At 37.2% G+C, this 17,474-nt stretch overlaps 1 protein-coding gene across 3 annotated transcripts in view; it reads right to left on the minus strand.

Moving 5' to 3' along the window:
* The window catches only part of ADAMTSL1 (ADAMTS like 1), a 956,812-nt gene that overhangs the window by 706,905 nt on the left and 232,433 nt on the right, over positions 1-17,474 (minus strand). For all 3 annotated transcript variants that reach the window (XM_077966031.1, XM_077966030.1, XM_077966032.1), the window contains exon 2: positions 5,876-5,995. In XM_077966031.1, coding sequence (XP_077822157.1) covers positions 5,876-5,995 — 120 coding nt within the window. The remainder of the gene's footprint in view (positions 1-5,875; positions 5,996-17,474) is intronic.

Raw genomic sequence — 17,474 nt, forward strand, 5'->3', positions numbered from 1 at the left:
CTAATATCCAAAATCAAGAAGTTCTTCAAATATTACATAATTTTTTGCCAGTTATGTACATTACAAAGAATATCTTCCAGCTTGTGTCTTGTCCTTTTACCTTGTTTATGACATTTTTAGGCATATTAAATTTCTATGGCATTAAAATGTTAATATAATTTAAAGTATCAATATTTTCTTTTACAGGTTGCACTTTTTATGTCCTAGTTAAGTAAATTCTTATACAAGTTTGTTTTTAAGTTTTAAGGTCATGCTTTTCACACTTAGACTTTTAATCTGTCTGAAATTTGTTTTTGTGTAACCATTTATTACATCCTTTAGCAATTATTTCTAACAGCACATCTGTGATATACCAAGTTCTTTTTTACATGTGTCTATTTATAAGTTATTTACTTATCTATATTGTTCTATTTGTCTATCTATGTTCTAATACCACACTTTTAATTCTTATAGCTTTGTAGCAAATAGAGCAACACTCATCTTTTTCTTCTTCAAAATCATTCTAGTTATACTAGATATGTGGACTAATTTGTGGGGAAATTGGCATCCTCATGACATTAACACTTCCCATTCATGAACATTTTATATCTCTCCATTTATTAGATCCCATAATCCTTCAGTAAACATTTATCATCTATCCTGAGGAATTTTGATAAGGTTGATGATGTATTCCTGGTATAATGAAATGGAGACACTAACAGAGAAACCTGATGATCACAGTAGAGAGAAAGCCTGTCATGTGTCCACCACAGTTAGACGCCCAGCTCTCCTAGAAAATCTCTATGTGACCCATCCAGTCTCTCCAGGACAGAGCATGGGCTGGCCTTTCTGAGAGCTGCCTGCTAACCAGTAGTTTACCATTTCAAACAATAAAAAATGGAAACAGTTTGCTATTTAAAACAATCCAGGCTTTTTCTTTCTCCTTCCTCTTTTCTCTTTCTCTTATTTAAATCTCTTTTGCCTTTCTGAGATGAAATTAATTATTGGTTCCATAGGCTTCATGTGTACACAAGTAAATAATGTGGTCTTAATTAACTTTATATCTTTGAGTTATTCATTAATACTCCATTTTGTACCTCTTTCAGACTTCAGTTTTTATAGTTTTGTTACTACTGTAAGCGGTATCTTTCTAAAATTATATTTCTCCAATATATTTTTTCCATTTTTCATTAAATAGCTCTATATTGCAAAATGGAGATATTTATTGTCTACCTCAGGTTGTTCTAAGAAATACATATACACCCCTTAGTAAAGTGCTTGGTGCATATCCGGCCTTCCCCAGCTTCCTTTTTCCTTTCCATAAAAATGTAGAAATGATTTAGAGTATTAGTTTAGAATACAAAGTAAAATCAGAAAACGTGAAGTTATATGAAATATTTATGTGCGAAACTTAAAGCGTTTTTTATGTATATAGTTCATTACTGGTAGAGACATAATACATTAGGTAAGTCTTGTAAAATACAGGCAAATAATAACACTTAAAAACCCCACAGGGTAACAGATTTTACAAACTATGTAGGATGTTCTGATTTTTTCTTTGTAATATCATATAACTCAAAGTAGCAAATGTGCTATAAACCAAATCTATGCTTCTTGTCTCAATGCATTTGCCCAAGGTAGAATTTTGGTAGCCAACTCAAGTTATAGTTGTGAGTATCCCCAAAAAACAAAGATTAAGTTGGAATGACTTACCTTTTTTAAACATCTGACCCCTCCAAAATCACTGCACTGTTCTCCTTTGCATAAAACTAGTTAAGAAAAAATATAATGGTCACTAATCAATAAAGCTTTACGAAGTTATAGGCAATTTAGAGCATGTGTATATTTGCAATTAAATGTTAGTTCATTCTTCTCTTTATTCCACAAACAGTTATGGAAGAAGCAATTAGATCACATTTGTTCCTAAACATTCTGTCAAGAATGTGCTGAATGAATTCAGGTGGGAAGATGCTAATGAAAGAGTGAGTCATTCTTCAGTGATTCAAATGCTCCTGACACATTGTTACTTTCCTTGTATTTATGTCCACTAAATATTCTAAAATAGTAGCCAGTTTAGAAATATAATTAAGCAAATTAAATTATCTTCAGGTACTAGCACTTCTATTCTAACATTTCATTTCCATTGACAGGAGTGGGGAGGAGGTTGGTGAGCCCCTCAAGAATACATGGAAATAGTTATATTCCATTTTACTTGAGTAAGTATGTATTGGTTGAGTGAATATTTCAGTTCGTAGAAACAATACTGCCCCACACCAGTTAACCGCCTTGCAGCCAACCAATGGAGAAAATATAATTTACTTTAAAGCAGAATCATTTTCAGTCAATTGCATTTTTTATTTCAGTTGAGTTTCAGCAAATTAATGACTTGCCCTAAAAAACAAACTCTTTACACACTGTGATTAAAGGTAGGCATTTCTGAAGATCTCCTCGTGAAAGCTCACCTCCATTCCACAAGACACCTCTATTTTACCAGTCATTCAAAGGAACACTCAACCCCCTCAACTGGCATAAATATTTAAGTAACTTCTCTTTTATACCAAGGTACAATCGTGGCTTCAATAACCACTGTGTTTACCACAAAGCTAAAGGCAAATGAAGTGAGCACTAATTACACACAGAAGAAACCTCATTCTTTAATGAATTTTGTTAATTATCATCCTGTTTTTGTAGCCAGTTCACAATCAAAATCAACATGATCTGTTTCTTGACTATTTCAATAATGAATAAAAGCCTTTGACAAACATCTTATTTCTTCTCTGCAAACAATGCAAATTATATACATGCAGAATTTCAGGCAATGATTGGAAGTTTAGCTGCCTGCTGTGGCTTCTAGAAAAAAGGCTCACGTAAATAGCGTCTCAAAGTGCAGAGAATGAAATTAGCCCTCTAAGAGGAAGCTAGCTAGAAAGTTTTTCTAATGCAATGAAAAGTTAATTCACTCCAATAGGCCCTCGTTGAGAAGGGGTTGAGAAAGTGTCACTGAAAGGTCAAAATGACCACTTATTTTGGTCAAAATAAATTATGTTTTTAGGTGAAAGAGTGCCACACATAAGGCAGGCTGTTCTGGTTTTCAAAAATTATTTACATTTTTGAAATAAATTTTTTCTGGAAGAATTTTTAGTAAAGGGTGTGAGAGAAGAAAAGTTAAAGCCCTTAGAAGAGAATAGCAATACTTTCACCTGGAGTGAGACATAGTATTTCCTAGAGTTAATGCTACTTCTGTCCAAAATGCTCTGTGTGCTGCGGATACATTTGTTACTTTCACAACTATCAATTTCCAGTTGGCAAACATCCCTGAATTTACATTACTTATGATAAACCTATATATTGGCTTGAAGAGACATCATGACAGATAATCCCAAATATTTTTTTTATCACCTCATTAAAAACTGAAGTCATTCATACCATTTTAACAAGAACGCTTTGCATTTAGAAGGATGTTCACATTTATAAGGCCCTTTTCATGCATCTTCTGTGATGGAATTCTCACAGTGTTTTCAATATAAAATGTTAACAACAAGGCAATAGAGGATAGGCACGGTGGGTTTTCTCACCATGACTATTCTCTATTCATTTGTGATTAAACCCTCAACACAAATGAGCATTTATCACAAGCAAGTGCTGGGCTAAATCCTAGGGACCTGAGAATCAACAGAGATCCTGTCTTCAAGGAGCAGAACTGCTAATCTGGTAGGGGAGGTTTGGGATACTAGGGAAGACATACTTAAAATCAGATAGGTGTGTACAAACAGAGTATGCTGCTCAACTATTTTTCATCTCTCAACCACTTGCTTTTGTCAAGTGATTCTTGTGACCTATACGAGGAAGATTTCTTGTTGATTCTCTCCTTCTGTTGAAGAGCCTCCTCCCAATAAGACAGAAACTCATAAATAAGGGGCATGAAAGGGAATTCCACCTTTCTGGTTACTAATACGAGTAGCAACTCATGTCTGAACTCTTCCCCTAGACAAACAGAGATTATGGCGACTCATCTTCCAATGTTGATTTAGGAAATAAAGTTACACTTTCAAAGTTTTCTATCTGTGGGCCAAATGAAGCTCTCACGTATGGAGACACGTCTTCCACAGAAATTGTTAGAACTTCACACACTTATTGGGAGACTGAAGTAGCTTCTGGTAGTTGAGAAGCTTTGAAGTTTTCTTTGTTTCCCCTCTTTTTCTTGTAAAACTCCAGCTTTGTGGAGTGACTACTCGTGTTGGTAGGTAATTCCTCTTTCAGATAAAACAGGTAAAATGCCTCCACCCACTCAATTACTATGAGTAAGCTAATTATAATTATTAAAAGGTAATTACAAATTACCTTTGAGGAAATTCAACAGCATGTACAGTTTTCATTTTAATGGAAATCAATGTAATACTAGGTAGTAACAATAATGTTTATGACACCCTTTGATGCTTATCAAGTGACAAAAATTGGTTTCAGTAGAACTACTGTGACAATTCCATTATGTCCATAATTAGTTCATATTATTCAATTTCCTTTACAGCAAAAATGATATAATAATTAGACTTGTTTATGAAGTTTTCATGTAGTACCTACACAGCAGCACTTACCAGGACTTTGCATAAATCAAACTCAATATGAGCTAAAATATTTTGGATTTCACATAACAGCAAATGGGACAAAATTAAGATATAATTGCAAGATGTTGTTCATAAGAAGGAAAACTAAAACTTAGTGACAACGTGTAGGTCCATAGTAGATCACAAAGAAAGCTGTAAACAAACAAGGAAAATGTTTACATTACATATGCAGAGGCAAGCTCTGCATATTCAGGCTTACTGAGAAGAAAAACCCAATATATGAACCACATGACAATGTATTATAGTACCATTGGGAGCCTCCACCGCCATTCCTGCTCATACCGGGCCATACGCTTTGAGAAAGATGTGAATGCCCACACCAAAAACATGTAAATGACAAAAACAATAAGAAGTGGCTTGTGAATGGTGGTGAAGAGAACCAATTTACTCAGTGTCTGAAAGAGAAGCACAGCACGTGACACAATATGCAAAAGATATGCTCTTGACAGAGGGCAGTCAGGAGGTCGGGCACAGAAGGTAGAAATAAAGTCACTTGTATGTTTGTTTTGAGGGTATTCTAAGACGTTATTTTCTGCGATCCCACCCTTTTATGTTGGATAAGAAACCCACTGGCTTATATACACGGCATCCTCTAATTCCATATGAATACTTCTAGGAACACAAGGTCATCACTATACAGAACCACATTTAGAACTTTCACAAGTTATCTGTCCAATTCTCACGAAGAAGTCCAAATTACAAACCACAGTTTGATTTGCAAGCTGTCTCTTGACATCTCCAGTCAACTATACTATTGCTTTCATTTAAGAGCTCATTTTCTAGACTTTTTTCCCCTAAAACCACCACTAGAGAAACAAACTTTCATAAAACAAGTATCACTATCACTTTGAAGTAAGAATTTCTAAAAAGAAGCCAGAATTGGAAGATAGTAGAATTTCCACTGACCCGTAAAACAATCTGGACTTTACTTATAAATCTCCTTTTTGCTTTACTCATTTAAATTATTACCATTTTATGTTCAGACGCGCTGGCAAAACATCAGTATTTTAATGTGAATCCTCCACATGCAGCCCCAAACAAACTTTAACGCTTGAGTATAATGTTTAAATCTCACCAGACCCAGGAAAAGCCAGAAAGTTGCCCTACACAGTCTGTCCACTGTGCTATCACTTTGCCTCCCCCTCCTCTCACAGACACGAGAAAATACCATCCAAACCTCTTCAGATTTGCTAAAAACCACCACCACAAGTCAGAATCAGCCACGGAACCTCAGTGTTTTCTGTGAATAAGTAGAAGAAGCGACACTGTACCGAGTCTTCAGTTTTGTGACCATTCAAGAGGTCAGACAGGAAATCTTCATGGAGGCTCTCTCTTCGAATCAGTGTAAATTCCCGCAGGAAAACAGCCCCTTGGCTTTGGTCTCCGCATACCTAGAGAGATAAGGTAGCTGAATTAAGCCTTCAGACAGAGCCTGGAGGGACTGGGCACTGTGCGATTAGTTGCAGAAAGCTCTTGGATTCATTTCAAGTCTGATTAGAGCAATCAAAAACAATGTATGCAAATACATACTAATGCAAGAACCACTAGAACATTCTGGCATGTGGCTCCTCCAATGGATGCCAGGAACGTCCCCTGCTAAATTGATGCCTCTTAACTGATGGTTGTACAATCTCAAAATCCAGTGACTATAGGTTATCTCTGTGGCCAGGTCCAATATGGTCAGGCTCCTAAACTCACTCTATTGGGCTATCCATGGATCTGAACTCAAATGTGTCTTGGACCCACAGGGATCTATCCTTAGTCCAATAAATCCCAGCACCTAAATGGGTCCCCATGTCCTGTTAAATATTTATCATGTAAGAAAAGCCTGCCTTGAGCCCAGAACTGACTTCCTGGGCTATTCAAGTGCTTTAGAACCAGATGTACTTTAGCTGCTCCGGAAGGAAGTATTGGAGAACTTTCATCTAGAGCTTATCACATTCCAGGTTCTTTACAAAGGTTATCTTGTGACAGCCCCAGAAGGTGTCTGTTATCAGCCACACTTTACAAATTAGGAACTAAAGGCACAAAGGGTTTCAGGAATTTGTCAAGTTAGTAAGTGCTGAAATCAGCATTCAAATACAGCATTCAAAAACCCTCATCTTTTCATTGTATCATTTGGCTACTGAGCTATTCAAGCCTCCTCTGGTGAGAGGCAAATTGTTAAGTAACTCCTATACATTCAAGGTATAATCAATTCACCCAGGCCTCCTCCTACCTCTCTATGCCTCAGTTTACTCACCATACAACAGGAATAACAATGTTGCATTGTTGAGAAAACAGGAAATGACATGTAAAATGCTTAGTCTGATGCCTTTCATATAGTAAGCTTTCAGTAAATAGCAGCCATTATTATTATCAAAAGCACATTCTGCCCAAGAAACAAGTAAAAATCTAAGGTTCTAGTACATGAAGTTCTTTAATCATATTTATAATATTTATAATGAACATAGTATATCACATTGCCTTTTTAACTGTCATACATTTTGAATTTCATACCTTTTTATGGTATTGCTAATATCAGTAATGATTATGTGGATGTTTATATTAATTTATACCTTCTTGAAAATAATGCATAATAAATTAGTCATTTTAAACCCTATGTCTTTTGGAAAGGGGTGTACTCTTCCATAACATATATAATGGCATCTCATCAAGATACTTAATCCATCAAATACTTTTATATGACACCAAGACAAAAAGTCTTAATTAAACTTAAAATTCTGTTGTTATACAGTATAGTCAATATGACTGATGGTGCCCCAGCACCTATACACTCTGGTGTCACACACACTTGCTTTACATGGCCAAAAGGACTGCAGATGTAATTAAGACTACTAATTAGGGTTAGTAACCTGGTTTATCCAGGTAGGCCCAATGTAATCATATGAGTATGTGAAAACAAAGCTTTCTCCAGGCTGAGGGAGAAGAGGAAGTCAGCGATGTGGCAGAGGGGGATACCAAGGAGATTTCAAGTGTAATGAGGACTTGACTTGCCACTGCTGGCTTGAAGATGGGAGGGGCAGGGGCATGCAGGACGCATGAGAAGGAAGCTTGAAAGAGGACCCCGGTCCTAGATAAGAACTGTTATCTTCAGCCAACATTTTGATTTTAACCCAATAATACACTGACCAGAGAATCCAACCATACCTTGCCAGACTTCTGACCTACAGAAATTGTAAGATAATACTTTTATGCTGTTTTAAGTCTTTAAATGTGTGGCAATTTGTTATGGCAGCAATAGAAAACTAATACAATCCCTGAAACTCAGGGCACAATGAGGTTATCTTGTTTCTTCTTCTACATTGGGTTTCGTAAGAACTAACAAATACTAAACGAATAGTGGTATAACTTACAAAAACTGATTCATGGAAATGTAGCCTTCTAGCTAACCTAAATTACTCCTGCTATGTTTAAAATTAATTTTCTCTTAGCTCTTCCCCTATCAAGGACAATCATTCCTTCAGTCCACAGTTAAAAATACTCCAAAGCCTGTCTTGACCATGCGTAATTCCCCTGCTCAGAAGCCTTCCCCACTTCTTGCTGGGTGCATTCAAAATTCATGGACTTGCTATTCAGGTCTACTCACAGCTCTTCAAGCTCTAGGTAAGGAATGGCTGCACTTATGCAATTGTCTTTTTCAGAAAGATCAAGAACTGGGTTTACAGTAATCCAGAATTGATGTGTTCTAATTTTGGTGTTTTTTGAAAGGACTAATGTATGTTGATTCCTGTTGAATCCCATATTTTATGAATCATTTCTTCAAAAATCCAAGGCTATTTTGAATTCTAACTCTATTATCCAAAATGGAGATCACTTTTAATCACTCGATGCCAATTCTTAAAAGCTAAAATTTGAAAAGAAGACTTAATGAACTTAGACGCATTTTCTTTGTGAAAACTTCTGTGCCTACAAAAAAGGTTTTTTTGTTAAACCAATTAAACAGACAAAAATGACTCAAATATCCTCCAAAAGAGGCAGTGAGATGTCAAATATAAAGACTGAACACTCACTAATGCTAATAATGAAGAATAAACAGCAAACATTTTGTCCATTTATACTTTAAGTTTTAATTATAACTGTGTATTTGTTTAAGAAACAATGTCTGCCTGCTTGTATTTCCCAAGAAATGCTTACATTTTATAAGTCTCATAATACATATCAAGATGTTCAATTTATCCAGTACTTTTACATAATATCAAGGCAGAAATTCTGAACTAAACCTAAAATTCTATTTAATCCTGGCCAGGCATGGTGGCTTATGCCTATAATCCCAGCACTTTGAGAGGCTGAGGCAGGAGGAATGCTTGAGCTCAGGAATTCCAGACCAGCCCTGGGCAACTAGTGAGACCTTGTCTCTACAAAAAAAAAAAAATTAGCCAGGTACGGTGGTGTGCACAGGTAGTCCCAGCTACTCGGGAGGATGAAGTGGGAGGATCGCTTGAGCCTGGCAGAGAGAGGCTATAGTGAGCCATGACTGTGCCACTATACTCTGGCCTGGGCAACGGAGCTAGACCTTTCTCAAAAAAAAAAATTAAAAAAAAAAAAATTAAAAAAAAAGAAATGAGGAAAATTGTATTTCCCATGCTCAGACCAGGATTCCCAATTTGGGGATTGGAAAATATGGTTACTTTACATTTGATATGTTAAGACACACCTTGCATTTTTAAGGTACTTAGCATACGATAAAAACGCATTAAAACTGGCACCCCATTGCATCTTATGGTTCAGTGGTGTTAGTTTTGCAGTGGGAAAACAGAAGCATGAGAAGCGGAGAAATTGTATGTATGGCCAATGGCTATGTTAGGATTAGGAGCCAGAAAGTCTCTCTTAAAAACTTAAATCTCTTCTGGATTCAACCCCCATTATTCACCCACAGGAATAGGGTAAGGAACACCTTCTTGTCCCATAGGATTCCCAGACTCGTAAGGATAGTTCTCCAGGACATACGAAGACTGCCTAGAATTTGTGTCCTGTGATGAAGATTGCTTCTCCTTATTGCAGTGTGATTTCCCACTTCAAACAGTGACTCCTCTTTCTGATTCTTGGCACACCAAAGCATTCCTCAGAGAACCAACCTGGGAATACAGAAACACCAGCTTCCAGAATAGAACTGCATTAGACCCAGGAAGTCATGGAAGCAATCTGTTGTTGTAGAACAGATTCTCTTCAATGGGACTGATTGATCAATCATCTAGAGATGTTTCAGAGGGACATAGGTAAATATAAGAAATTAGGGAGTCATCAAATAACTTTCTATTCTCTACTTCATTAAGGGGAAAATGAGGTAAAGGTAGTTTAAAAATAAAAACAAAAGTCACTGAATAACAAGAATCTTTTGCATTTGGCTTTGGGATGCAGTCAGAAACTCAAACTATGTCTGCAATATACATTTTATTTTCTACTTCACACTCACTTGGTTCATAACCTGGCACTAACCATTCTCTTGACTGACTGATTTTCAGTGGCTCTAGAGAATACTGATTAGTATTCTGACTCATCAGCTCACAATTAACATGTTTGGTGTAAAGATAAAAATTTCCCCTCAAATTTTCCTACTTCTAACAAGTTTACTCTATGAGCTGTGACTGAAATTTGGAAAGTTAAAATACAGAGCAACTGCTTTGTCTTTTGGAACCTCTGCCATCATTAAAGAAGAGCCATAATTGCTATAAAAATTGTAATGTTTATGAAGGGAGTTGATTATGACTAGAAATTCCACGCAGCTATAAGATTCTTATAACTCCGGGAGGGGCAGCCATTTACTTCTAGGCTAGGAGGAAGAGCTATGGAAATAACTCAAGTTTAAACACACAAACATGCCCTCAAATGATCAGTTTATTGTTCTTCTTTCTTCATTTAGTTTCTCTGTGAAAACTGAATCATAGCCAATCTCATGTCTCGTGGGTAGGACTTAGGTTTCAACATTACTTAGGAAGTGTAGTGCTGAAAACCACACTGTTAAAAATTTTTTTCCTACCAAAAGGACCCTGTAAAATATGTTATGCCTATATTTTGATTCATAGTTTACTGAGAATTAAGATAGTAAAGCTATACATTCTCAGTAGATCAGAATAATAATGTAAACAATCTAAGTAACTGGCCACTGTGTTATTTGAAGGTACACCTATATTTAAATACCAGTGGATACTGAAATGTTTGATGTCAAGGTTTTGAGTTCTTGCTTGGCACAAGTAGAACATGCAAATGTTTATTGGATAAATAGCTGAATAGAAACATTTATTGGAGCCAAAACAATCTAGCTCCAGTTTTGAGGATCACTGCTAAGTATTAGGAGGAAATGATAACTTACATGATCCAAAGAGCCCAAATCCAGTCCTGCCATCCATATCATTACTACCTAATCATGAAAACTGAAGTGTAACAGAGATCAACAGAAGGAAGGAAAATCTGGTTCCAGTGTGAAAGTATAATTAACCTCTGGTTGGAAGGACATCCATGCAAAGGGCTAAAATACTGATATCCTAAGTCAGAAATGGGCATACTGCCAAATGAAATTGTACCTAAATTTTAGAAATAGATTCTAAATAAAAATAAAAACAGATCTATTCAACTTTATCATAAAGATGCCAAATGGTCTGTCATTTGGTAACAAATTGAGTTTACCAGATTTCAGTAAATTTCACTTGTGATAAACAAGGGTCCCTGTTTTTGAAAGGGAATTAATACTTTGACAGCTTGCTCCTGGTAGGACTATTCTAATGAGCTTAAATGTCAAGGCAGGGATGGGATCAAGTCCACCCTCAATGGGCCTCTTTCCATTAATCCAAAAAATCTTCATTCCTGACTGGAACATTCAAACGTAGCAAGATAGGGAAATGACTGAACAGTAATTCGATTGTAAAGGATTAGAAAAAAATCATGAGCATACACCTCTACTAAAAAATTTGCTCATCACAATGTAGGAGGAGAAATACTCTGGAGGTTGATAAGAATATGTACCAAAATAACGATATTCACAATATCTCCAAACTCATATTTGCCAATCAGAAGAGGCTCAATCAGCTTATCATGCATGAGTATCAACAACCCCTATCTGCATGCACTCAAACTCACCCAAACCTCCAGCCAGCTCTGCAATGACCCGGCCATTTATACAGAGAGCAGGAGGGCATTGTCACTGAATAAACTGCTTTCAGTGTTGAAAGGGTCCACCTTCTGTTTATCTCTGTAAGTATTTTTGGTCGTTGTGTTGATGGGTGACTAAATGTTTTTAGACAGAAACTCTGCAATGACAATACACCTATCCACACACACTGCTGTATCAGGCTTGTCTAGGGGAAGAAAAAGATTCTTGAAGTAGCTTCAGGTGTTCCCAGCTAATGGCTGCCAACTCTGCAAGCTGATTAGCAGTGTTACACTCCCTGAAGGAAAGGCTAAATATGATCCCCAAAAAGCTCGTGGGGGGGTGCTAATAAAAGCATTCTTATAACCGTATTTAACCCATTGACATTTATATACCTGGTGTTTGGAGCTTAAAAACATTTCAGTGTTCTGTTTGTTCTTCTACCAACTTTAATTACCATTTCTAAGGATTGTAAAGATAATTGCTAAAAGGTTAGAGCTGAAAGAAGTGAGATGGAACATGCTGGTCCAGAAGTTCAGCTGGGCCTCATAATTCTTGGTACAGATGTTCCTGCTTAGTTCAGGTCTGATTTAGGGAAACAGCTATAATATGGTTTGAGGCAAGGTGACCAGATGTAGCTGAATTTAAAGATCTGTCCCAGAATGTCAATGAAAAGAAACTCTGTTACCCTAGCAAAATAGCCTTTATGGAGGGAACAAACTTATGTTTAAAGACATACCTACTTTATCATTAAAGTAGATAGATATCTACAACTTGACAAGACAGGATTCTAAAAAGAAAACAAAATTTAATAACTATTAATAAAACTATCAAACATAAATCCCACAAACAATTTTGTAAAGCTTATTCTCACAGAGCAGTGTATAAAGAAAAACTAGCAAAAGGAATTTTATCAGAGAGCATGCACTGTGTATAATGTGGGATTGATCTATGGACAAGCTATGGCATTTCTCCAACTTGTTATGAACACAGACACTGAAATGAAAATGTTAAGAAGACATTCAGCAACCATCTTCACCAAGCTGACTTTTTGGATGAGGGGGACAACACCTTCCTAGATGTAGGGCAGAGAAAACATGGGTTTTGAGACATCTTCCTTGACATATATAAGATGATAAAACAGCCCAACAAAAAAGGCAGCACCTTTCCCAAAACATAAAGCCAATTATCTTATTCCTTACTGTCCCCAAACATTTAAAAACATATTATATCGCATTCCTTTCATGAGGGGAACAGGATTCTGTTTCCAAAGAGTTCTAAATACACTCTGCTTCAGAAAGCATTGCTGATAACAGCTATGATTCATATCTACACTTAGACAATAAAATAACACACAAAACATGAAAGTTAGACTCTTCTGTACTCCACTCCTAGGTGGATGGGCACACCTTTGTCACATCTTCTAATGACAAGTCAAAATAGACATGGTCTTCAAAGTGTGTGTGTGTGTGTGTGTGTGTGTGTGTGTGTGTGTGTGTGTGTTTATGTCTGTGCTTTAAATCTTACATGTAAAATACTCATTCAATGCCAAGAATTAAAAGAGAGAGTTGAACAGTTAACTGGAGGAAAATGTTAGGATGAAAAAAAGGAAGAAGAACATAAAAATGTCTACATACACATGCAGGGGTAGAAATCAACCTTTCTGGATTGTACACTTGGCAAATGTTTATATTGGTCAACATCATTATCTAGGCTTATCTAAAGTGAGTTGCTTAGGAGTTGGAAGTCAGGATACCACCCATACTTTAAATCAAGTTGAAGATAAATTGGCAAAGGAGCTTCTCTCTTCACCCCTGCTTAGTTTACATTGGCTCCTTTCGTGGCCATAAAGATGAACCATCCAGATCTCCTGCCACAGAGGAGTCTGTTATTTTAACCAACAGATGGCCCTAGATGCTGTATTCTGAACCCACCTCATTGTTTGCAATGAGGCCATGATTTCTGAGGGCTGTTCCAATGACTGAGCATAGCAGAGATACTACAGCAGGTTCATTCTTGAGAGAGGCAGAGCTCTCTGAGGATGGATTCCTCTCAAAGACTCCCCAGTCTGGCCGAAACTTTCTTAGCACTAGGCTGCAGTCTGAGACTCATCCTCCTCAACCCTCTGTCTTCCCTCTCTCCACAGAAGACAGGCATGCATTCTGTCTGATGCACTGCAATCTGATAGCTCTTCCAGCATCCTTTGACCCCTCACCTTTTTTCCCAATAAATCTCTTGTATTCCTAATCCTATCTTGGCAGGACAAAATTCTAGGAGGACCTAAATTCATAGCATCTCTTCTTTTGACCCAAGTACTATTGGACTAGACCTAATGTTTGCAATTTGCCATCCCTATCTGTATCAAAACAGGCCACCCAGTCTCCATGATGCTAAGGAAATGGTGGTAACTCTGTTAGGGCTCCTCTCTTCTCTCTCTCCAGTGACATCTCAGTTAATGCTCTACAGAAGGGTAGTCCAATCTTTTGGCTTCTCTAGGCCACATTGGAAGAAGAATTGTCTTGAGGCATACATAAAATACATTAGCACTAATGATAACTGATGATATTTTAAAAATCACATAATATCTCATAGTTTTAAGAAAGTTTACAAATTTGTGTTGGGTCACATTCAAAGTTGTCCAGGACCACATGAGGCCCACGGGCCACAGGTTGGACAAGCTTGCTGTACAGTGTTTTGAAATAATGATCAGAACTAGTGGGTGACAGACATCATCCTCACCCAGACTGGCTCCAAGTTCACTACCATTCTAGCATTCCTCTTCATCCTAGCACTAAAATGCAGATGTATTTCAGATCCTCACTATATCCAGTTAGTGCAATGACTTTAATTTCATGCAAAGTCAGAGTAGCAAATTAAATCATTTCATGGGCAAGCTAACTCATATTGTTTCATAAACCCTAAAGTTTCTCTTATTACTGGCTAGAAGTCTCATCAGTATATGTGAGTATGTCAAAGGAAAAAAAATAGAAGAAAATAATTTGAACCCATACAGATTTATTTCCCCTTCAAAAACAAAATGTTCAAGGCACAACTCTACAGATAGTGCTTTGACATTATAAGTAGTGTAATTCTGCTATCCACGACTCACCACCTCCATCACCACCCCCCAGCACCCCCACCATACACTCCATGGCCTTGTCTCCGAAAAATGTAAACACACAAAACCAAGAGAAATGTATATCAGTATTTAAATTGTATATGTAACTTAAAGAATTTCAAATATTTACTCAGTATCTCAAGAAAATGCCTAAGAAAGGGGGAGGTTTCTACTTAATGCATAGCAAGCATTCTACAATGTCCACTCTTTTCTTCCCACCCATTTCTGTCATTCTTGATGTACTTCACACAAATGGCAACTAGTTCTTCAAAAAAAATTTTTTTCTCTCTCAACTACTAAGTTATTTTTGAAATTCAGCCTATGTATTCCTTGGGGGAAGAGAATCAGAATGCTGAATATATTTATGTATTATTATTTTGTCATTGGTTTATATTAATAATATGTTGTTCCTGTTAAGGAAGCATAATATTTGTATGGACAGGAAAGCACTGCACAGGCACATATGTGTATATGTGAAGCAGCCAAGCAGAGAGGCTAGGTGGAATAGGAAATGTTCTAAAACTCTTCAGAGAGACTCAGATGTTCCAGTGTCCCAGCTGAACCCAGCCTCTGACTGTGCCTACGGAACCACCAGATACGTGACTGAACCATCCTGAACATTCTATCCAACTAAGCTCTCCCAAGAGTGCAGCCCCAGTGGATGCCACAAGGAGCAGAAGAATCATTCAGTTGAACTCAGTCAACTCATAAATTATGGGACATAATGATAATATTGTTTTAAACCACTAAGTTTGGGTTGGTTTATTACATAACAATAGGTCAATGGAACACCATGGTAGCATATGTTGAAGGCGGAAAGGAAAAATTCATCTTCATAGCCAAGTTTGCTTTCAGAAGCACAAAAAAGGGGGTGATTTTCTTACGAGGTTATCCTTATTTGTTGAAAAATGGGATTTTAATATCATGATAGGTGCTGATCTTCAGCTGACACCAAGGAAGAAAAACAGTCTTTTAGCAGGTCCCTGTGCTTTTGTATCTGATGCTATAAATCTCAAAATTGCCTGCTGCCAGAATTTCCCTGTATGCCTCACTACTTTTGCCTTTAGGGTAGAAAACATTAAAGCCGTGTAATGATATTTCCATCTTAAGGGATGGTGTCATTCTTCACATCTCCTTCCTCAGTATAAGTGCCTATGGCTTTCTGTAAGTACTAGGTGGCTGGAAAAATTTTAGTATCATACTTTACTATTCTCTTGCTTGCCATGTTATTCTATACATGTTTTGGTAGCTGTGAAATGACATAAAGTGATTACTTCTTTATGTAATTCTAAGCGTAATGACTTTATTCCTCATTCTGCATTTTAAAAGTCATCAGAGTCACTGCCTTTCATACATCCTTCAGAAGAAATGAGTTCAGGGCACTGCCAGGGGCTTCAGTCCTCACCCATTCTTCCCTGCATTGAACCAACTACCTTTCAGCCTTAAAATGTGACCAAGAGGCTTTAAGCTCCACAGATTAGGACTACTGCTACCATGCTCACCACTCTATTTTGAAAGCCTAGCAGTGCCTGGTACAGAATTGAGTTCTAGAAATATATGAGTGGTAAATTAATGAAGGCTTTAAAAAAATCAGTTATTAATTTTATAAAGTTTAGAATTAGAGGCTTAAAAATCATCTAATCTAGCTCCTTCTGGAGCCCAGAGAGAAGTAGACCAACTTTCCCAAGAGCATATATCTAATAAGGGTCAGAGTACAGACTAAAATAGATTTCTTGATGCCAGTCATGTCCTTTTCCACTCCATGGTTCCCTATTCCCTGTTTGGGTTGTCTCTTCAAAGAGTTGGCAAGTATAGGATGTGGATGACGTGGATCATAGCTGACTGCAAGCACAATGAATCAACAGTGAAATGTGGTTAATGTAAATGTGAGCTGCTATTAAAAATACAGTGTAGGAAACAAAATATATGACAGCTTTTTTTCTACTTCATGCTGAGTAGATCATAAACACTGTTAGGGAGTTAATTTCTAGATGCCAAACTTTAAGAAGGACAGTGGCCAAACCAACAATTTATAAAGAAAGAAAACATGACTGTGGTTATCTGGAAAGCATTTGACAATCCGTGGGATTAAGCAAGGGCATTTTGCCTAAGAAGAGGAGAAGTGAGAATATGTGAGAGCTGTCTTCAAGTACTTCTAAGATAGTGTCGATTTACTGGCCTCTGTCCTACCCACTACCTTGATTTCTTTTTTGCATTCTTACTCTTTACATTCTGACTTCTGTCATCACTACTCCACTCTCTCCAAGCTCACCAAGGCTCGTCTTCCACCCACTGGCCCTCAATCATCACCCTCTTATGATCATATCCTCCTTCTTGAAAATCTCTCCCCCTTGTTTTCTATAGTAACTGAGAATGATCCTAACTCACTGGCCATTCCTTTGATTACTCATTTGGGGGCTCCTCCTGGGCCTCCAACCCAATAAACTAACCATAGATGATCCCAGGGTTCTGTCAACGGGTATCTTTTCTTCTATTGTTTCTTGACTGCACTTCTTTTAAGCTCTCAGTGAGTCAACCATCTCTTTTAGTCAGATGATTCCCAAACCCATGCACGGAACCATGACTCTTATGTGGCGTGTCCATACTTCCTGCATTCATATATTGAACTTTGTAGTGCCCTGTGCCTGGAATGCCCTCCCTCCTA

This window comes from Macaca mulatta, chromosome 15 (assembly GCF_049350105.2).
Source record: "Macaca mulatta isolate MMU2019108-1 chromosome 15, T2T-MMU8v2.0, whole genome shotgun sequence".
NCBI classification, from domain to species: Eukaryota; Metazoa; Chordata; class Mammalia; order Primates; family Cercopithecidae; genus Macaca; species Macaca mulatta.